At 43.6% G+C, this 23242-nt stretch overlaps 1 protein-coding gene across 4 annotated transcripts in view; it reads right to left on the bottom strand.

The window, feature by feature from the left end:
- The window catches only part of mid2 (midline 2), a 171782-nt gene that overhangs the window by 70228 nt on the left and 78312 nt on the right, over nt 1-23242 (bottom strand). For all 4 annotated transcript variants that reach the window (XM_073486765.1, XM_073486763.1, XM_073486762.1 and 1 more), the window contains one exon: nt 10249-11129. In XM_073486765.1, coding sequence (XP_073342866.1) covers nt 10249-11073 — 825 coding nt within the window. In that variant the 5' untranslated portion in view covers nt 11074-11129. The remainder of the gene's footprint in view (nt 1-10248; nt 11130-23242) is intronic.

Raw genomic sequence — 23242 nt, 5'->3', positions numbered from 1 at the left:
AGCCCATGGAGAGATCGACGGATAACAATAAAACAAGTTGGGGCTTTTTCAAAGGAATTCATGAGTCTACCTGCCAATATTCTTTCCAAATTGACTTGTTTTTCTCTTCCAACTCTTGTGATTTTGAACGAAGCCAATTGATTGCTGACTGACTGGCCTTCACAGAGAAAAATATTTTTCACTGATACCGTAATGGGATTGCTTACGCTGGTTGAAATCTGAAGTGCTGTTGAAGTAGAGGAAATGCAGCTTCAGTGAAATGAAAGCCAAAGAAAGACATGCCAGAATTTCTGAGACGATTGTGCGTTTGTGAAGTGTGATTGCAATCAGATGAACATTTCTCGCAAACTTACGTAGCTGTGGATAAAATGGCCTACCTCCACCTTTTGGTCATTTGCTTCTCTTAACACCCAGTGTCATTGAACGCTTCGTTTCTGTGCTGAAAAGGAGATGATGTGTTTTACATCTCAAAAGGGAACCAGCTGTCTTGGAGCCAAACGTGCCTTGAAAAAATGAACAGCACATCATAATGAGAATGTCCTGTACGAAGTGACTTCCACTCAGTGAAACATTGTATTTCTTAGAAAATAATGAGGCTCGTTCGTCACCAGTTATCAGCTGCTGTCCACGTAGTTCAGTCCTGTACCTACAACGAAAAAACTCCAAAATCCTCCAAAGCTTTTCACCTAATTTGACAGCACGATGTAAAGTTCCCGTCAATAGATGAAGACAAAGGAGCTAAATTAGTGGTTTGAAGTTTCAATCCTCCAGGACGAATCACACTTCTATCAATGAAGCACATTTTCATGGGCTTAGCTAGCAATGTAGAATCAGTTAGCTTCTAGTCCTATTATTTTCTGGTGAATCAAATCCTTAAGCTGTGAACACTGATATATTACCACTTTCTAAAGTTGTGGTGGCGGCAGTGTTGGCAAATAGTAGCTCATATAGCAGACATGGTGCATGGTCCTTTTAGCTCTGTTTTGGTCTCCACCAACTCCTAAGGGCTCTTTAGCTGCTTCCTGCTTCACTATGTTCACCAGCTGGTCACTAACTTTGCATGTCTGCTGTTTGGTGCTTAGTAGTTAGCATACAGTGAGTTGTTTTTGCTAACACTAAAGTCATGAGAGCTTTTTTTTGTTGTCTATTTTTTGTTTTTTTCGTCGAGAACAGAGTGGTGAGAGTGAAAAAAAACAACAAATTTGAGGCCCTAAAACCAAAACAATGAGCTGAAAGACGTTCCATAGGAGAGGAACTGCAACATTATCATACATTCTGAATCCTTTTAGCTCTGTTTTGGTCTCCACCAACTCTTGAGGGAAATGTTTGGCTCTTTAGCTGCTTCCTGCTCCACTATGTTCACCAGCTAGTCGTTAACTTTGTATCTGTATCTTAGCGGGTTAGCGTATCCAGTGAGTTTGTCATGAAAGCGGTGAGAGTGAACAAAAACTAAACCAAAAACCATAGTTAAAAACAAAACTGTCAATTTGTGACACCTTTCACATCATTCATAGTAATTTCAGCCATTGTTAAAGTAAAAATAAGGATTAAAGCAGCTTTAAAAACAAACTTTAAAAGTCATTAAGTGAAGGTGAAGTCGAGAACTCTGGAAAAAGTAAGAATAGGACTAATTCATTAAATTCACTCTGTGGTTATATGCTCAAAACAATTATAAAACCATGGTTATTGTTCCTTGGGTGGAGCTCAGAGAATACTAACCACCAGCTATTATATAAGTTTGTGGATGAATCAGAGGTCCGTGTTGTCCTCGGGCCAGTGAAGACGTGCTGTTCATCTCACACTGGTGTCATTAGTTCAAACTAAGTATCTTCCCAGTGGCGACACAATTTTCCTGCCTGGCAGCCTCACAACAGGACGAAGAAGTCATCACACAAAAAGGAAGCGCGTACACAAACATGCTACAAAGGAGAAAAAGTTCCTTCAGTGGGCCGTCAGCCTTGTTTCGTATACATGCACACATAAATACTTGTATGGGATCGAGATATGCAGAAGTTGGATGCTGACTTACATTCCAGACTCAGAGTAAATATTCCTGTTATGCTTCATTGTCTTGACCACCGACACTGAGCCACAAACCAAAAATAGTTTCTGGAAGACGTGTGATCTCTCTCGGGTGATTAAAACTTGATTTAAAGAAGATTTTAAAGAGCCTTTACATTTCTGAAATGTAATTTCTAAATCAAGCCTCAAAGTTATGTTCAAAGACTGCAGGAGTCATCAGTTTCCTCAAACAGAGCCCCTCCCTTCCCCTCATATAAATGTGATCTGCGCCACGGATTGTTGCAGATTAATACAAGGAAGTGCTTACTCATCAGATATCACAGGCACTAATGTGGCACTATATGAAAGGTCTGGATCAGAATGCTTGGAAGCCAGTGGAAAATAACATCAGCGTAGCAAGATGAGTTTCCACTGTTGATTAATGTGTAAATCCTCTTAGGTTGTGGTGTGTCGCTGCCAGCCATCTGACTAAAATACATACACAGTAATAAGTTTATGATCTGCCCTGCCATGCATTATGACACGTCACGTTGTATATACGTGAACACAGCTACTGTAAAAGAAAAAAAGAAGTATATCACTGAAGAACATACACCAAACTGTTCTCATGAACGCATTGTAACTATACATGTATGGTCGACGCAGCAGAGATACAAAACTTGTATTTATCAGCTTCTTAGTTAAAATGATTTTTCCTTGAGTGTCAAAAGTGTCAGAGGCTCAGCAAAGCTTTGCTATGTTGGCAGCTTCTTACGGCTTTACGCTAAAATACACACAGCACAAGCCTTCAAGTGCCTGAATTCCAGTTTTAAGCCTTGTAAAAAGGGCCAAAAAAAAGCAGATGAAAGAGAAAAAGACGGGACGGCAAATCTAGCAGGGTTCATCCACGATGGATTTAGAAGGCAAATATTAGGATACGGGCTGAGGATGATGGTGCTAAATATTTTGTGTGGATATTCAGTGTTTTTGACCATTTTCTTGTAGCGGAAAATTGAAGAAGAGTTTACGCAGCAGTTTTATCCTCAGGAGCGTGAAAACAAAAAGACAAGGAAGCTCTTTAAGGTTGGCAAACCAAGCACATACTTATATTTCATGAGACTGTGGGATAACGTGGACCTTTAACCCCGTAGACGGGCCAGAACTGGCTGCAAGAGATCGATGTTGACATGATCCTGTTTAAATCGATCTAAAAATATAAGCCGTGATAGCTGGAGCATTCATTTTTATGTCTTTCTGGTCAACACATTGTAAACTCGCAAAGATGTCATTACATTACGTGCAGTGCAATGCATGAATTGGCGCCAGTAGAGCAGAGAAGCTGGTGGGTTTTCACAGTTTTAATAACTTTATCAGCCATTATGATTAATTGACTAATGCAGCCTTTTAGCTTAGATTGTAGAGATTGTTGGGATATTAAGCCTTTTGAGATAATCTAGGAAGTGACATCACAATAAGCCAAAATACTACCAATGGAGGCTCCGAGATCGCTGATAAAATTATCTTGATGATACTCCAATAAATGACATCACAGTGAGGGAAAAATACTAATGTAGGCACTGGCGGTTTATTTATTTCTAATGCAGAGTTCAAAGGGTTAAATGACCAAGTTATTCAAGATAAATGTTGTGGAATAAGTCGATTATAAAGTATAAATTACAATCACAATAAAGTTTAATTGCAGACTTCACAAACCGTTTTTATGTTGCTGTGCTGAGCCCTGAACCACGATGAACAACACTGATTTGCAGATATATATACCTCGCCCCGATGCTCTTAAAAGAATTATAGCGCATCCTATAGAATATCAGAATCACGCTATAGCTGCCTGAACAAACATCCAACCACAGAAGGAAACCCTGCACTCACTTTATGGAAGGGAAGTGAGGAGAGGCATCAATGGATAATGGATAAATGGGGAAGGATACATTTGTACATCGCTCTCCAACGTACACACAAAAACTCAGAGACGAGTAATGTCGGTTATATCCCTCTCTCTGCGTTTCATTGTATCAGCGCTGACACCGAAGCTCTTAAAAGCTTTCCATTTTCTTTCTGCATAAATTGTGCATATGCATGATGCAGAGGCTGCGAGTGATTTGATAAGCTTTTTTCCTTTTTTTTTTTTCATGACCCACTAAATTTCATGATGGGCTGGCATGACATATTTTCACAACACATGCATGATGCATTGACAGCGCCGACATAAGCGCTCGCTCACGCACGGACGCGCGCGCTCGCCGAGGCTTCCTGATAGATGCGTTAACGCGCGCAAGGCAGGGAAGTGCCGCACACAGACCATAAAAGCTTTCCACATCCTTGGTGGTTCCGTCAGCATGACTAAGTGTGTTCTATCTCACACTGTTCTCCAGATAGAGCCATGATTTCCCCTGGCATCACACACTCAGCTCCCAATCACTCCACACATGTCAGACCTAATAGCATCTGCTCCGACACACATGCACACCCACATGTGCTCGCAGCCACACACACACACACACGCACACACACCTGTAAATACTACACACAGCAAGGGCACACATATTTGAAGGCAATCATATACCCTCCTACACACAAACACGCTGGAGGGCTGTGAGTCTACCTCTCACCAGCGATGTGCTGCTGCAGTGGATGTGGGTTTGTGGGCGACTGCGGGAGGAGAGGAGTGGTGTAACCTAAAAAAATCAAGACGGACTGGCTGGAGGCCAAATGAGGTAAAGGGAGTAGGGTGAGAAGCAGAGTGACAGAAAGCAGGCGGAAAGGATGGTTTTTGTGCATCTTCACGCAAAACAGAGATAGCGTGAAATATAGTGGGAGAGAGGGAGGGAGGGGAAAAGGATGAGAAATTTACCCCACTAAAAGAAAGAAAGAGTCGGGAGTGCATTAGGAACCAACTTGGCTGAGTGCTTCACACTGCAGCCTTTTAATTTCCTCTTAAAATCCTTGCTGTCAGTTTTAGCGCACAATCTGATTAGGTGAGCCGAACTCCACTTTTGTGTACCCGCCTGTGTGCGAAGAGCGTCAGAAAGTACAAGAGTTGGAGTTTTTGGGATGTGATTAAACGCACATGAATCCGTGTGTCGGTGAGCGCTCATGCACACATGCACAGGCTCGCCTCTGGATTTAGCAAAGCAAACGGGTGTAAATACAGCAGGAGTGGAGTCAGCAGCAGGAGCAGACGCGAAAGAAAGGAAAAAGAGTTAGACAGTGCCTTAAGGAGCTTAGATGGGGGAAAAGTGGAAGATGCGAGGGGGTGAGGGGGGTGAGGGAGGAAATCGGTGGGGATAAAGGGAAAAGAAGCAGGGCTGGAGGGACTGAAGGAAATGAAGAGAGGGGAGAGTTAGAGAGGAAAAAGAGCGGGTGGTGGTGTCAGTATGCTATGACTTGCCTCTTCCAAAACAGGAATTAATCCAATAATCGCTTGGAAATGTTTTGCATATTTCTTCATTCTTCTCATGCACATAACAGACCATCAACTGGTACAAGTATACGTGAGACCTGTCAGGACCCCTGAGACACGCACACACACAGGAAGACAAATCCCATTGCTGTAGGGTTATACTGCACATGTGATGCCACACAGAGCTGGAGAGCCAGAGTCTTTAAGTTTATCTGCCGCTTATTTCAAGTGTCGCTCTGAGTGTCACAAATGTCAGCAGCTCCGCTATAGGCTTTGCCTCCATGTCAGCTCATTAGCACTTGACGCTAAAGCACACACACTTCAAACCCTCCAGAACCAGAGTCAGTAAATTAACTGCCAGCAATGCAGAAGAGAAGAGAAATACTTCTCATCCATGTGATGTGATCCATTTATCACCATCTCTCCGTTTCCTTTGCTCTTTGTCCTTGCAGTCTCTTCTTCTGGGGTATCGCTTACCACTTATTTTTATTCAGGAGTGTTTCTTTAATCAAACACTGACGGCTGTGCGCTCTTCAGGTGCTGGGGAGCTATTAGTTAAAGACAGAAACACACACTGGAACGCAAACATGTAGGCACAAGGGCTGCAAGGTGACTTTACAGACGGTCTCATGATAGAGCAGACTGTAAGTACACACAGCCAGACACATCGTTAACGACAAAATTAAGTGAAATTGCAAATATCACAAGAGAACCATCTAGATAAGAGCAAAAAAGCCTCGAGTCGCCATAAGAATGACTCATTCACTGTCTTATCTAGAGTTAGATAAGAAGATTGATAACGCTCTCGGGTCTGTACGAGAAATATGAAGCTGGAGCCAGCAGCAGGTTAGCTTAGCTTAGCATAAAGACTGGAAAGGGGGAAACAGCTAGTCTGGCTCAAAATCCACAGAGCAGCACCGCTGAAGCTAATTAACGCGTTATATCTCATTTGTTTTTATCTGTACAAAAACAGAAGTGTAAAACTGATGATTTGCTTTTAGAGGTGCAATATGTAAGAATTTTTGGTGAATAGAAGGTGAAGGAAAAACAGTTTTGACGTTTTGATGTCTATGTAGGCTCAGTGCTGCAAAGCCTGTTCAGCATGCTAACCAGTTAGCCCCTGCCTGTCCCGGTCCAAAGCGCCAACCCTTCGAGCTAACAGAGCTAACGGCTACAGTTAGCAGTTACTCTATTATGCTGCCCCCTATTTGCTCAACAGGTGGCCAATTCTTACATACTGCACCTTTAAGTATATAATATGTAACATTCCAACATTTATAATATCGAAAAGCCACTTGATCTTTGCGATTTATTTTGTGGAGTAAAGCCAAGTGAAATATGTCATTTTACTCAAGGTAATAGTGAGTTTCATCTGGTTATGTCGGCGATTGTAACTACATATAACGTGACTACAAATTTAATTCATTACTTTGTCCCATGACCCCTAGCAGCAGAAATGAAATACTGTGTCTGCCTTGCATCTGCTTCCAGCCAATAAACTCTATAGCTTAGCTTAAGCTAAGCTAACCGGCTGCTGGCTCCAGCTCAGTATTTACCATACAGATGTGACAGAGATATTCTCATCCAACTCTTGGCATGAATAAGCGTGTATCAAAGCAAGTTCATTCACCTCACCAAGTCAGTCATAGCTGATGTTACACACCCTGATGTAAGACAAAAATCCTGTGCAACACGCATTCCAGCTTCTTAATTTTGTCTCTACAAGGGGATGTTAGACTGTCACAAATTTACCTAAATTACACACTAATGAGCTGCAATACACACCTCGAAAGCAGCAGGTGATGAAACATTCACTGCTACAACAGACTGTACCCGAGGTGGAAGACATTTCAGTTCGAACATCTGATTGTGTAAAGACAAATATAAATCTAGAGTGTAGTACCTCAAAGCTGCAGTCTTGTAAGAAAATCAAAGTAAAACACTATTACCAAGGTCTGCCAATTATAAGACACGAATGCCTTTGCTTCTGAGCAAAGAGCTCTGCTTAACGGCTGCCTAGGGAATTAACTCTCTTCCCTGCAGTTTCAGCTGTGCCACATTCTGTCTTTTACAGTGCTGGCACTTGTCGGCATTTTCTCTCCCGAAATATCCACTCTCCTTGCCCAAGGGAAGCTTACCTTTCCCCGTAATGTGTGAGAAATCATTTTGTGACGGAGGAGCTCTCAGCGTACACAGCAGACAGAGGAAATAATGAGAAAGGGTAATCCAGAGGTCAAAGATCAAATGGGGTGAGGCAGGGGTTCAAACTGAGTGCGATCATGTTGTGGCCAATTAGAAGAGTTGACTGACGCATTACAGAAGACCAGTCAATATGAACATTAGTGTCATACATTTCAACCAGTGTTGCAGTGAATAGTAGAAAAAGAAACAGAGGGTAATGCAGTGCAACACACACACATCCGTTTGACCTACATCGTCCATGATTAGCTATGCACAAATAGGACTTCCTCTCCTCCGTCTTGCCATGAGCGAGAAGAAGATTATAACTTAGCTGCCCCTGCCACTGGCAAGCTGAACTGGAGCTTGGACTGGGGCTGGTCTCCTCCCAGATTTGGGGGTAGATTGGGGATTTCAAAGTCAAGAAAGTTCAAAGCCTTGGCTGGGGAACGTTCAAAAGAACCACAGCCAGCCATGAAGTGGGAGAGGAAAGGAGGGGGAGAGCTAGCTACTTACAGTAAACTCTCCCACAGTCTGCACAGAATGTGGTGGCAGAAAGAGGAGGAGGGGGTTGTAAAAAAAAAAAAAGGGTAAATGCTAGTGAAAATAAGCCGCGCGCTCCTGTGGGTTAATTCGCCGAGAGGTGCTGAGCAGGTGGAATTTCGCTGACATGTTGATGCAAAGCTCAAAACGAGAGCCGGAGTTTTGGGAGCGCAAATCATCAATAATACAGAATGTGTTTTCTTAACTGAAATAAAACTGATGTTGTATGTCGAGAACATCACTGCTGTTGTTGTGCTCGCTTTGAAACCCAACAAGATGGGTTTTTGTTGCACATGAATTGTTAACAGTGTCGCTAACAGATTCTTACATCCACATAGCCCAAATGTGAGACCATTAAAATGTACTATCTCCCAGAAATGGGACAGGAAACCACAATCATGCACCTTTCTACAGTTTAAAAACATCCGTTGTAGTGCTTTCTCAGGTGTCCATGTATCACTGAGTGCTACACCAAGGAAACATCCTTGCACCCTGGAGACAGAAAACACCAATGCAGGTTGCTTGATCTGGATGATTTTGGAGATTTACTGTATGAAACGCACAGGATCGTCACTTCAAGTTGGAGATGCACTTTTTAAAAGGTAGATGATCTACATAATGATTATGCAGTGTCAGCTTTCACCCATTACATCTGCAGATAGTCACAGCAGTAGCACATTCAGTTGGGACTTGGCACGGGAACCTGAGGGCGGATGGTTCGGGACCAGCACGGACCCATAACTGCTTGGGGCACCTGACTATGTGGCAGCCACCTCTCCATGACATCTCTCCATACATTAATGCATACGTATTGGTCCTGTCTGTGCATGTGTGTGCGTACTTCGGGCCTATGTGTGACTGCAAAATAACAACAGTGGGTGAAAAAATGGAATTTCCTAAGAGGATTAATAAACTATGTCTTCCTCTTCTTCTTCTTCTTAAAGATATCTCTTGCAGACTGCGGGGCAAATACCAGAGCCTGCGTCTCTACATCTGAAATTCATGTCAGGGCAGTATGTGAATTTTTAGTGTCTTAACAAGCACAGATTAACATTTTACAGCTGCTCACTCTTGGGTTTTGCTGCCTGTGCAGACACATGATTATAGAAAACAAACTGAATCAAGAAGTATTTGCTATAATCACTATCATATCATCCCCAGTATATTACCTTTGCTTGAGCATTGTGTCAGTGTAGCGACCTTCTCTGGTGCACAGATTTAAACTGTTAATTGCAGCAATATGAATGCTCATTTGCAAGGTGACTGTCAGAAAGGCTAAACCAGAGTACAGTAATAAGTGGGTTCTTGTTTGCCGGTAAACAACAAGTGAGAGGTAACAAACTGGACACATTAATCCAACAAAAATATTCTATAAATTTGACTTACGCTCATTTAAAATCAGTCAAAAGATAAACACATACATGGTCAAAGTTTTTAGGCCAGCGGATGCGGCATGCTGCTTTCTGTCTTTAGTGGTGGAATTAGCTCCAGCTAGTGCCTCTCTCTGTTGTTTTTCACCCTGATTCAGCAGTCCTGGACTTTACGCAGAGCCACTGAAAGCTCAGTGGCCACAGGGAATGCCAGCTCATCGACTATTATAATGACGGCCTCCCAATTGCTCTCCGCCTCTCTCTGCCCTTCTCACCAGCACACCATCCCAATTGTCTCTCCCCCCCCTCTCTCTCTCTCTCTCTCCCTCTCTCTTTCTCACTCTTTCTGTTGGCGATCTGTCTCTCTGTCTTTCTTGCTGAACAAAGGCTGGCGTGAGTCTGTATGATGCAACTGGGGCAGCACTGAAAGTTCACAGTCAACAGAAATGCACAGAATGAACATCCCCAAGGTGGGAATGGATGGATTAAAGATTTTGCTGTTTGGCAAACTGCAGACAAAGATATCATAATGAATGCTGCAGGCTATAATACGAGAGCCTCTTTGTGAGAATGGCAGGAGCTCCGAAGCTCGACAGTAAATCGTCAGTATTTCTCAATCAATTCTTGCAGATGGTGACTTACCTTGCCCTGGTCAACGACATACAAAAGAAGCAGAAATTCTTGCTGATATGATCTTATCGCATGCTTTGCAAACTGAAAAGGACACGGACGACTAACCTTGAGTTTATCGAAGCGCTCAGTGAGCGAGGACACCTGGTGCTCTCGGTGGCGCCCCACCAGCTTGCAGAGGGCACAAATGAGCTGGTCGTCCACCAGGCAGTACATGTTGACCTTCTCGTTCTCGTGCTCCAGGCAAGTCAGGCCGCGGATGTGCGTGTCGGGCAGCGGCTCCACCAGGCGGTGGCTGGTGAACGGCTTCTTGTTGGGGTGTGTCGCGCGCAGGCATCGGTCGCAGTACGACACCTCGCACGTGACACACGTCTTGACGGCCTCACGCGGCGGATCCTGCTCGCAGAACTGGCAGCTGATGCGAGGATCCATTTTAGCAACGACAGCCGGGCTGTGGTTTGCGTTGGTGTGGTTGGTGTGATTGGTGTGGTTGGCGTGTGAGTGGGAGTGGCTGGAAGTGGCCGGGCTGCCGCGGGCGCTGCTTCCACTGCCGCCACCACCGCCGCCGCCAATTGTTCCAGCTATTGTGCCGCTAATGGTGGCGGTGTAGGGCCGCTGCTGCTGCAGGCGGCGGCTCTCGGTGGGGGAGTTGGGGCCGCTAAGGGAGGCCTTTTGAAAGCGGTCAATGATGTTCTGCAGCGTCACATTGCGCTTAAGGCCCTCCAGGCCGCGGTGATTCAGCGTGATGACGTAACGACAGGTGGGGCACTGAAAGGCCGAGATAGATTCGAGGGGCTTGCTGGTGGAGCAGTGAGACACCAGGATGCGGTGGGCGCAGTTAAAACACAGGCTGTGAGCGCAGGGCAAGAGGAGGGGATCTTCAAACAACTCCAGGCAGATCGGGCAGGTCAGCTCAGACTCCAGTGTTTCCATCTTCAGTTGAACCAATCTAGAGGTGACATCAAATCCCACGGAAGCTGGCCAATCACCTGCACGAAGAAGAAAACAAGAAATGTGTGAGTATTTACAATAAACACATAACAACTTTTATATATCGGTTCAGCTCAACAGTGGACTGGGCCTCCTTGTTGAAGCCTTCAAACACATGATCCCTCTGTAGAGCTGCAGGAGAAGGACAGGAATGACTGTGAGGAAAAAAACAGACACTGGCTGACCGGAGGGGAAGAAGTAAAATTCAACGGAGTGAAGAGAAAGATGCAGAGCAGAGGAGGAGGAACTTGAAAAACAAAGGACCTTTGACTGACTCTTGGACAGCTCAACTCTTCATTTTCTTTCTTTCTTACTTTCTTTCTCCAGCGCACCACTGACTTTGCCTTTGTTTTTTACCATTTCTATGGTAATTTCAACTTGACTAAAGCAATAAACACTTAACTCCAAGGACATTTCAACTTTTTAAGCATCATCCCAACAACAATTCCAAGTGGGACAGCAGGAACAAGACCTGAGCTGAACTAGAAAATTGATTTCAGATCCTCCCCCTTTGTCTCCAAGCCCTTCAAATCTCAGCACCTCACAGGCTGCACATCAAGCTGTCTCCCCCGGGTGGCCTTAAAACCAGTGACATGAGAAATCACCAATAACCTGCCCCCAGCTGCGCTGATTCAGTGGCGAGCAGCGCAGCTCCCAGTGGCTCACTATCCTTTAAGAGAAACAAAGCAGACACCGTGAAACTACAGTATTAAACCAGACGACCCTGAATAGCTGACAGTGACAATTTCCTTAGGTGGAGTTGTTCCTGACAGACTGCCCTCATCTCGCTCTGTGCAAGTCAAGCAGGATTTACTGATGACTGTGTTTTACCGTTTATGACTAATCAAAAAGTGCTTTTCACCTTCCGGACAGGGCTTAAACTCCTATGAGTGACCTTTCTGAAGCTTAGGTCAGTGTGTACAAAGAGATGCTGATGTTCAGACACTAGCAAAACATTTAACTCACAGGTGAAAACATGTTATCAGGAAAAAGGCTTAAGATAAGGCTTCCTTCAAGGGTACAAAGTGAGGATGTGCTGAGCATGAAATGAGTGAGCATGACTGTCCATAACGAGTGTTTATCAGTAGGTTTATCCACCCGTACGTTCACATTCACATCGGTTCAACACCTAGTACTCAACATAAAGCAACTTTAAACAAAGTCTGTCCAAACCGGCATTTCACTTTAGTCCCAAAAACTGTCCCGAGTGTATTTTAATCTGCACATTTTCTCAGAGCACCCATGTCTTCAATTGTTTTTGACCGACCAACAGTCGAAAAGCTTGAAGAAGACATATTATGCTCATTTTCAGGTTCATAGATTCTCTTTCGGTTACTACTAGAACAGGTTTAAATGCTTTAATGCTCAAAAAACACATCAGTTTTCTCATACTGTCCAGCACAGTCCCCTCTGTCTGAAACGCTCTGTTTTAGCTCCTGTCTCTCTAAGGCCCTCTGATTGGTCAGCTCACACACGCCTGAGCCAGCACCCCTAACAACAACAGAGCAGCTGTGCTAAATCAATTCTTACGTGCCAAACTAGCTGCTAGACATTGAATTATGCAAATGTGTGACATGGTGATGTAGTGCGATGTCACAAAGTCCCTGAATTAAAGGCGGGGCTACTGATGTGGCGTTTCAGGAGCAGTGTTTTCTGTGGGAGAGAGGAGCTTCGATAGGTGCGGACTTTGACCTTTTGACCTTTCAAGATCTTTTACACAAGAACATATATAAAACCCTGAAGGAAAGGAAAGAAAATCGAAAAGCATCATAGGAGCCATAAGTCAATTACCAAAACAATCTATTACAAATGGTTGCAGCTCTGCACGTTGCAGCTGACATGTGTCGAAGCTGAACCATAATCAGTTACGCCTGACTCCATTTGGACAATAAAATTCACAACTTGTTGTCAAAACGTGTTGAAGTGCAGCCTTGTCCTCCTACTGAATCTATTAAATTGCTCACATTTAGCTATATTGAGTTAGCTCTGCCATCCACAGCCCATTTGTAACAACTTATTGTGCTGTGACACTTCCCTGACTCGGTGGTGTGAATTCAGCCACACTGAGAAGTGAGCAATACACAAGCACCCATAATCTAAGGACAAGCTGAAGACAGGACTATATAAAGACAGAAGCGGAGCTCAAAGGCTCAAACTCATTTGCACTAACAAAAGTCTCCTCCCTTCTGCTGCTCCAGAAACTGAGCCCAGACACTGAGCTGTGTTCAAAGCAAACATGATTTGAGCAGCAGCTAAATGCTTGGGAAAGGCACTCAACTGAAGAAAGTAGTTATATGCATGCGGCAGCTTTGTTACAAAATTCATTATCTGGAAAAGAAATAAATAACCGCTCGCAGCCAATCATGCAGATATTACGCTGATAAAAGGCAACGGGCATTGTGCGGGTGTGCAAATAACCGTGTATGTGTGTGTGTGTGTGTGAGGGTCGATAGAGGTATAATGTCCTCCTCCAATATTCACCTTGGTTGCTATTTATCAGATGTTTTATGTGGTTGTTATCACACAGCCTGACTGTGTAAGGGATAAACAGAGAGAGAGAGTTCTGAGGCGAGCCACCACAGAGTGAGCGAGCATTAGGTTCTGCTTCATCACACCAACAATAGGTCTAATTTATCTCCACTGTATCAGATAGCCGATAACCAGGGGCGGACGAATGGAAACAGGATGTGGAGGGGGGGAGGTGATGAGGGGAGGCGAGAGCAACCTTCAAGACCTTTTGATGACAAGCAAGGCCAGTTTGTGGACTCAAGGTACGAACATGACACCAGCAGTCCAGACCTGGAGCTCGTAGTGACAAGGAAGTGTTTGTGTTTACGCTGCTAGCACAGGAGCTTTGCACCAGGACCTAGCTGTTTGGCATGCTAAATATGCCTTGTCACACAATACAAAGACTTTTTCAAGCAAAATTCTTACATATCACACCTTAAATACTTGTAATTCCCAAATTGTACTGCTTTGTAAAACAATCTGTAAAATTAAACGAATAAATGATGATGATGAAGTTCTCTGTCACGGTGCAGCTTGAGGCTGAGACACAGTTCAGCTCCATACGATGGCTGTTTCGGCTGTTTCTTTAAAACACGTCAACAACAGGAAACAAGGCACACATTCATTAAGCTCCTCAGGATACACATTGATTCAAGATCATGGGGTCATTGTGCGAGTACTGTTGAACTTTGCTCTGGAATCAGGAGAAACTGATGCAACAGGGAAAAACAATGTCTTTTTCATCACGTCGCAGCAAATGAACGCCAAGAAAGAAAAAAATAACTCAATCAATACTTTGTTACTGCACTCCAGAAAAATGATTTTCTGCCTCTCTGTTCATCACTGTTTGGCAAATAAAACACGGGAAGTCACACAAATCCCTCAGTTCTCGTCTCCCTCACATAAATAAACCATATGTCATCACGACAAATATGCTGTGAGATTGTACATCTGTCTAGACAGCGGTATCCGAACAAGAACACAATCAACGCTACATATACACAGACCGAAACAGAATCAAATCTCTCAATTATTAAGCCCGTCATACCAATATAGACAAGGCCACGATCCATATCCTGGATTTGTGCAACTGTCCAGTTCAAATGTTGATTGAATCAGCAGTCTGACTTTATTCCTGAGGACAGAGCCTCACAGTGCTGCTTATGCTGATGTTAATGTGACTGTGTTTAATGGAGCATGCCGTTATAATTAACACCAAGCTTTAACACACCATCACCAGGCCCATTAAGCTTTAGCTATGTCACTCTGGGGAAACAGCGGCGGCTATGACGGGAGCCACTTAGGGACCGGATCGCTAGCTTCATGGTTAAGGCGTTTGTTCTGCAGACAGGCTGACACACACACACACTCACATAAAAATACATACACACAGCCAGAGCTGCGCATTTACAGGCACAAACTCTTTCTGTCTCGTTGTCTCTGTTCATCTTCCATTCTTGTTAAGGTGAAGTGTCCCATCTGGACGGAGAACAGCTTGAGCTGGTGCTTGAAGAAAAACACACACACACACACACACACACACACACACACACACTGTAGCAGCATGTTTAGGTCTCACTCACACATGAAAATACAAAAACGAAAACAGGGACATCATTGATGATTCATTATTAGTCCTGTCTGAATAAAAAGAGCCAGATAAATAATATCCTTTGGTGCACACACTCAGACACACTTTTAACAGGGTGCTAGGACACATTTATAAGCAGAAAGACATTTCAGCTTTGTTGCTACTGTGAATGGCTTTGATAACTTACTGAGGCACCATTCTTTGAGTAAATCCCTTTTCCGTTTTTTGCTTTGCCAATAGGGACCCACAGAGGACTTGCATGAGCCTTATGCAGCAGGGCAGCATACAACCATGCATCTGATGCCTGGTCTTAGTAGGCAATTCTGGAGAAAGACGGATGATTGTGGGGGTTATAGTAAAAAAAGTATAAAATGCTTCAAAGGGTCGTCGATATACCTGGGTGGACCGCCCAAGTGAAATACATGTTTGGGAATTTGCGCATTTGGAACGAGGCAGGACTATGTGTCAGTGGGGTTCAATAGGAAACAGTTCAATATCAATCAAGCTACTGTGGAGGTCAACAGTTCAAAATGGAGAAGAAGATAAATTGCTGTCAAAAAACATTTCATGAATTTTAAATATTTACAGCCTTTGGGTGAAGTGCTGTGTATGGATAAAAATAAATGAGCCAAATGCAACCCAGTGTATGTGTGTAGAGGCAGTTTTATGCTTCAATTAGATCCAATAAATGTGGCAGTGGTACTGAATTCCACCAGCAGTTTATGAGACATGACCTTGGGGAATTCCCCCAAAAATAGAAAACACTGATGTCACGGTTTCTGTCATTTCATAATGCTGCAAACACTCAAACAATAAAGGAGGCTGTTTATTTAAAAGCACAGTCACAGTCCCCTGGGCGTAGGGTTGCATGTGTATGAATATGCTGTGTTGACGCATGCATCAGTCTAGAGGAAACGCATTTGTGGAACAAAGATGATTATCCTCGTATAAACAATCCACTTGTAAAAAACCAAATTGCTCCCCCCTGAGTTGTAGTGGCACAGCTGCGGAGCCAAAAACGGGAGCTTAATGGACACTTGATGATGCTGGGATGAAGGCGCAGCAGTCGAAACGAATCACCACACCTAGACCTCTGAACTAAAGATACAAGTGCACTCCCACCGCGGCAGTTATATTTATATGTTTTCAAAGGAGCATTGTCAGGAGCACAAAAGCTGTAATTCTTGTGTTCCTGGTTACTAATGTTCGTCCTATATGTGCACTAAAAGGAGACATATTGTGCCCATTTTATCCTTTAAATTAATTCTCAGCTGAGTCAAAGTGTTTAAAATCTTGGACTATATCCAATTTTCTACACTGCATTTTTATATACTGAATATCAATGATAAACTGTATAATACACACTATCTCTACGCTATTTTCCCTAACTGGTATCTTATCTGATCTACTCCAGATAAAACAAAACACAGAAACACTTTTTTCTTTTTAACCCTGAGAAGCTGAAAATACAGAACACATAATGTGATGGACGAAAGCACTAAATCCTTCTTTCTATACTGAAAGCATTTCACTTCAAAGGTACGAAGCGAGGACATGCTGAGGTGCAACCAGAGCCAGATGTCCGACATCTATCAAACGGACATGTTCCCGGTGTGAAAAGCAGAATAAAAGATCACTTGCAGGAAAGGCTAGTGCAAGGTAGATCATACGGATGTTAACAAGGCGCATGCATGTATCCACATGCGGATTCCTAACCTAAAAAAACACACACTGACACACACACACACTGACTTGTCCCTTGGTCACTCCTCCAGTATCAGTGGCCTTCATCAGTGGGAAGTGACTCAATCTCAACACTGCCAGGACCTACAGTGAATCACCAGTTGTCGTTGTCAGGTCGACAGTGTATCTGCCATCGCTCATCCCCCCCCTGACCACCGCCCGATCCCTCCACCCGCACTCCCACCACTCAATCTCCCCTAAGTGTACCTGGAATCAATCCATCTCACTGGACACTGTCAATCACAGGCTTATCACAGTGGAGGAGGAAGAGCAGAAAATCACATAGTTGAGCTTTTAAAGGCAGCAGAGAGCAAGACAACAGTAAACAACAGCAGCAGGGGGTTGGGAACTGCCTTTTGCAAGGGCTTTGGAAAACACACCCTGAGACATTGCCATGTTTATACCTGTGGGGCATAAAGCCGGTGGAAAAACACACATAATCTTATAATGGGGGAAATGCTCCCACTTGTCACTACTGAAATTGGTTTCTGGGAGCAAAGTGCTTATAAGGGAGTGGGTTAAACATAAATGAGACATCACTTATGTAACAGTTTAAACAAACCGTTTTCAAGAAGCTTCCAATATCCTGCAAAACATTCCTGGAGATTAAAGTACTCGTCAGAACTCCAACAGCCCATTTGCCCATCACCTGTATTGCTCTGGACAAAGCTTTCTTGCTGAGAGTTCGGCGCTGAATGAATTAAACAAACTAGATATAGGCCTAACGCGTTATAGGCCTTTACAGGTGTTTTCCCTTGCTTCCAGTCTTGAAACTAAGCTAAGCTAGGCTACCTAACCTCTGGGTGTACTTCTCTTTTACCGTGCATATCAATCCTCTCATCTGACTTTTGGCAAGAAAGCAAGAAAAGAGCATTTCCCAAAATGTTGAACTATTCCTTAAAACAGTACGCTAATAACCCATTTGCTAACTGCTAACGCGTTACAGACACAGCTGAAAATGGGCAGTGCTAGCTTGACTTAATTGGTTGAGAGAAAGAGTTGCTAGCTTGTTCCAGTTCGTACCGCTAGCGACAAGTTTGTATCGCTATATAGACAGATAGATAAAGATATATAGATATACATGGACTTATATCAACAGTCTACATCCAGTGACTACTCCATTGGTGTTTCAAATGACATACCAGACAAAAACATAAAACGTTTTGCGCTTCAATGTTTAACACCAGTACGAACGAGTACAACAGTTGTTTGCTTTGGGTCTGCTGGAGGCCAGCTGCATTCACACTAGCCATCGTGTTGACTCTCCGGTGTGGTTTGGGGCCGAACAAAGGTAGATGCTATTCAACTGACAAGCCCAGCCTGTAGTCTGTGACCTCAATCTGCTGTGGACCTGTTTTTTTTGCAGTGAGCATTCCACAAATATCTCTAAACAGGCAAAAGGTTAAAGCTTCTAATAACAAATTAAGGGCTTTCCCTGCTAGCTCGCTCATGTGAAACACTAACACATTACTAATTAAAAGGCTGCCTGGGAGAAAACAGAAAAATGAAGCTTGAAATTTTTATGGAGCAAGAAAAATGTTCAAACACGGCACTTCAAAATGGCGGCTTCTCTCTGTAGCTCGCGCTCCATCTTTTCCAAAACAAGGTGCTTTCATTTGGCACCTCATGAGGTGAATCAAATACCAAACCTTGAGTCAACACATGTTTTTTTCACAGAGAAAAGCCGGCCAACAGACCTTACACACATTCTGGCGAGGCACGGGTACGAATCAATGGTGCACACATTAAAGAGACTAATAAAAACACCCTAACGCGGCACTGCTGCATGAACTCTTTCATTAGTGGCTGTGTTGGCAAACATAGCTCTAAAGCCCTGGCCCTAAAAATGCCATTTAGCCTAATCACCTCAGCTGAGCATTAATACCAGAAATAAATGGGACATTGTTCGAGCACATTCAGAGGAATTCGGTCGCATTAGTTGATTGAAATGCTGGCATTTTCTTGGGGGGGGATTTATTTCAGCAATTGGGGTTAAAAATACCCACAAGCATAAGACACATGTCAGGACCAGGCAACGCTGAGATTTGCCAGACACTGAGTTATATAGTTATTTACTGCTATGGTTTTGGAAAACGGAAATGCAGCTGCCCCCAAAATGAGAGCCCTCCAAATGACCAGAACACACCAAACTGTACATGTGATTATATAAGTGGGATCAAGCTGCACATTTAACTTGCTGTTGTACATTTCCGGGCAAGTCTTTGACAGGAGCCATGTGTCCCAGCTGCTTCACGGGATAAAAAGGGAATTCTTCAGCATATTAGCAACTGGCCAGGGTTCCTTTGGCCACCCCCGTCATTCCCACTGTTTTTCCTTCATCTCTTCCTCTCTTCTTCCTCTACTCTCACTCTTCTTCCTGCCTCCCTCCGCTCTCTCTTTCTCCCCAGCAGCCCTCAGAGCGGGGCTGGTTTCACCGAACATGTGATTCCTATTCATAGAATGTAAACACCAATGCAGCCAAGCCGGTGTTTCCATTTCACATCCAGTGCAGTTGAGCTGGCTGGCTTATATGCTTAACCCTCTCACCGCTTACACTGGAGACGGCTCCAATTACATAACCAATTTTTATATAAATCTAGAATGATATGTTGCATCAGTACATCTGCAAATGCTGATTATGTTATGTATGAGTTTCAAATAATTCAGTCTCAGGCGGCCTGCAATACTCTTTTAATGGAAATATTTCACTTTTTTTTTTTTTATTTCAACAAAAGTCACTTTTCCAATTACCCAGCAAGCATCTGACAGTCTTCAAGGTCAGCTTGCCCTCTTCCACAACATCAGTGGAGTATGACAAAGGCAGCAGGCAGAGCTGTGACTCACTGTCCCAGTCCCTGGTTACCAGTGTTACAGTAGCTCTTGATGGGGAAAACATAGGCCGGGTCTCTGGGGACGAACTATCTCTGTTCGCCTCGTTGTGCCTCACAGAAACACCCAGTATTATGTAACACATAACAGAGCATGAAATTCTGTATGATGAGACTGGCACAGTAGGGTACTGGTGTGTTGGTCCAGTTATTGATGTACTGGATGTCATCCGAGGCAAGTTTTTACATGACTCAAAACTGTGTTCACATCGCCCAACTATATGAAACAGAGGATGTTCTGCATGTCTTGGTACTGAATCTTGTGTTTTGGAGCTGCAAATATATATTGCCATGGCCCCGTTCTTTATAAAACTAGAATGGCACTCGGTAAGGCCCAATAGATACCAGCCACCTAATTATGCCAGATATTTTTCATCAAGATCCATGCAGATCCTGAGAAACTCCTTACCAAAGGTAATAAGGTCTATTCAGGGCCGAGACGCATGCTCCATTCAGTAGGTTTTGTGCAAGCCTGCTGACAAACAACCAACCAACCAACCAACCAAATAACCAAACAACCAAACAAACAACCAACCAAATAACCAAATAACCAACCAAACAACCAAACAACCGAACAACCAAACAACCAACCAACCAAATAACCAAACAACCAAACAACCAACCAAATAACCAACCAACCAACCAACCAACCAACCAAACAAACAACCAACCAATTAGTTGGTTGGTGTATTGTAGAGATACACATCTGTTTGTCATTCCCACAGGGCCAAATTACCTATCTTGAAATGCTGAAAGTAAAAAATAATCCACGTAACCAACATGTGATTCAGATCTTCAAAATGTAATGGGTTCTTCATGCTTCATTCTTTCACCAATTTCCATAAATTGGGCCGGTATTATTTCTTCCATAATCCTGCTGACAAACAAACAAACTGGACAAACTCCTCGGTGGAGGTAATGAGCTGTGCTTGTGCATTTGGGAAAACCTGTTTGCTTACATCTCTCTGACACATATGAAGTGCATTAAAAATAGAGCAAGTGTCAGTATGTGCAGTGTGCTTTGTGCTCTCCTGAGTATATGTGTGCTTTTCTTACAAGCGCAGTGCTTGTTTTGTCTATATGTTTACATGCGGGTGTCTCGCAGTATTACAGACTCATATGACTCTGCAGGCTTGTCACTGTCGTGCAGTCGGGTGTGTGTTTGCATACACCCACACTCATTTTCACAGCCATGTTTGTTTCCTATACTCTTTGTGCAGCAGGCTGTCAGCAGTGCTGATGAGGGCTCTATTGTGTGAAGGACATTTACTGATGCAAGACACTGAAAATAAAATAAACAATCAATTCTTGTCAAGCACAAGGCCCAGCCAGACTTGCTAATTGGTTTAATACATTTATACATGAAAGCAGACTGAAATGAGATTTTCACAGGGTTGTGACAGTGAGTGGAACACACCTCCTCTCTTTTAGCCTCCACTTAATACTTCTGCCTGTTGTGGCTTGGCAGCCTGTGGGTAATAAAGTTAATGCTGTCAGACGTCGTCTCATCAGCTCTCTGAGGCTCTTTTGCTGCGGTGGAGAGCCTTATCATGCCTCAACACAACACTGAGAAGCAACCGTGCCCCTGCCTCACTTCGTGCCGCTTCCATTATTCATGTGCATTTGCCCAGGTGAGAACAAACCCGGGATCAGAAGTAGGCAGAACAGCTTATTAGATATTTAGACGCGGCTGAGCTTGCTGGAGGGGAGAAAGGATGAAGAACGAGGGAGGACAGAGCCGCTGCTCGCTGTCAACAATGGCAAAAATGTCACTGGTAAGCTGGCTTCCAGCCCAGTGGTTGGTGATAGGGATTTGAACTGATGACCCTGGAAATCAGGCGGTGAATAACTGGACATTACCATGTTATTCCTCCCTTCAAATATTTTATTTTCTAGAGCTTGCTCATAAGACTTGAACAATCCTACAAGTTTAAAACTGACCAGGGCAAGTACAGATACATCCAGATTCATGTTAGTTGCTCTTAGAGACAAATAAAAATGATTTTCTTTCAGTTCAATCTCACTTCAGGCTCTTCTCTCTCCTTTACTTTGCTGCTCAAGACTCAATTTGGCCGCTGAAGCCCATCGAGTTTGCGCTCATCGACGAGCCCCGACTATGATTCTGTTGTATTTTCTTTGACAAAGCTCTACAGATGACTGATGTTTTGGAGACAAAAGGTTCTCATACGTGCATTGATGAAACTGAAATGAGATAAAATAGGGTGAAAAAGCACACGCTGCAGAACTTGAGAAATCTACTGTCTTGCCTTGCAGAAAACAAACTTGCTTGTATTGACAGTTGACACCAATTTAGCTTCAATTATACTATATTTTCATGTGACTGTGACTGTGTGTGTGTGTATGTGTACAGAAGCACAGTGCCAAGTTAATGGCTTACCTTTTACTGGTATTTTCCATATATATGCAAATTTACTCCACATCGTGTGAGAAAGCAATCTACGCACCGCATAAACGACACTTTCAGCTTCCGAAAAGAGGCTCTTTTCAGTGGAAAATTGCATTCCTGGCCCGTGTACACCTATATTAGCCTGGCAAGACTGTCAAGAAAACAATAGCCCTCTGTATGAAGATTGACGATATATTCCTGAAAAGTCTAACCCATTGTGAGAAACAGCTGACAACTTTAAATCCATCGTGTCCGTGCTCCAAATGAGCAGGCTAACTGATCTGTACGGTGCTACTTCATCAATAGCCCGTCAAATTGTATTAGCAAATAATGTCGTCCAAGCTGCCGGTATTGATTCTAGAGGAGGCGGATACTCAGGTCAATAGTAATGTCTCAGAAGCATGACAGCTCATGTGACAGCTGTCCTTATTAAGAAACATTTCTGAGAATAAATAGGCCGCTGTGCGACTGAGCGACAATGGAGTTGCCCACTTGAAAACGACGCTTACAAAAGTTTGAGGAAGACAAAAACTACGCTCTTGCAGCCACAAATTCTGCTTGTGTGGTGATAAGATCGAGATAAAGGAAGACAAAGAGTCACAGAGAGAACGTCTTGGTGGCGATTGTGTGTGTCCTCGTGTAAATGTGTGCGTGCTTCCTCATGTGCATGCTGTTTCCTAAATACACCAGCAGCTGGGGCTCAATCTTCCAAAGTGTCTGCACAGCCTGCCAGCCGAGGGAAATACATTTATATGCCTGATACAAAAGATAGTACAGATGAAAGACTTGTTGGAGTTGTCTCGGCTGAATCATCCGTAACCTCATTACACACAGTCGCAGCAACTAACCTCGTTTTTTGGGGACGACTCCATCTCCCTCCCTCCCTCCCTTAAAACAGTGTGAAATGACAAAATGAAATCAGTGATTCAATACTTTAAACCCTGGATGAGATTTTCCGTTCCATTGCCGGTGCCC

Source organism: Pagrus major, chromosome 18 (genome assembly GCF_040436345.1).
Source record: "Pagrus major chromosome 18, Pma_NU_1.0".
NCBI classification, from domain to species: Eukaryota; Metazoa; Chordata; class Actinopteri; order Spariformes; family Sparidae; genus Pagrus; species Pagrus major.
Note: the sequence above shows the minus strand (reverse complement) of the source record. Positions and strands in the feature narration are given on the sequence as shown.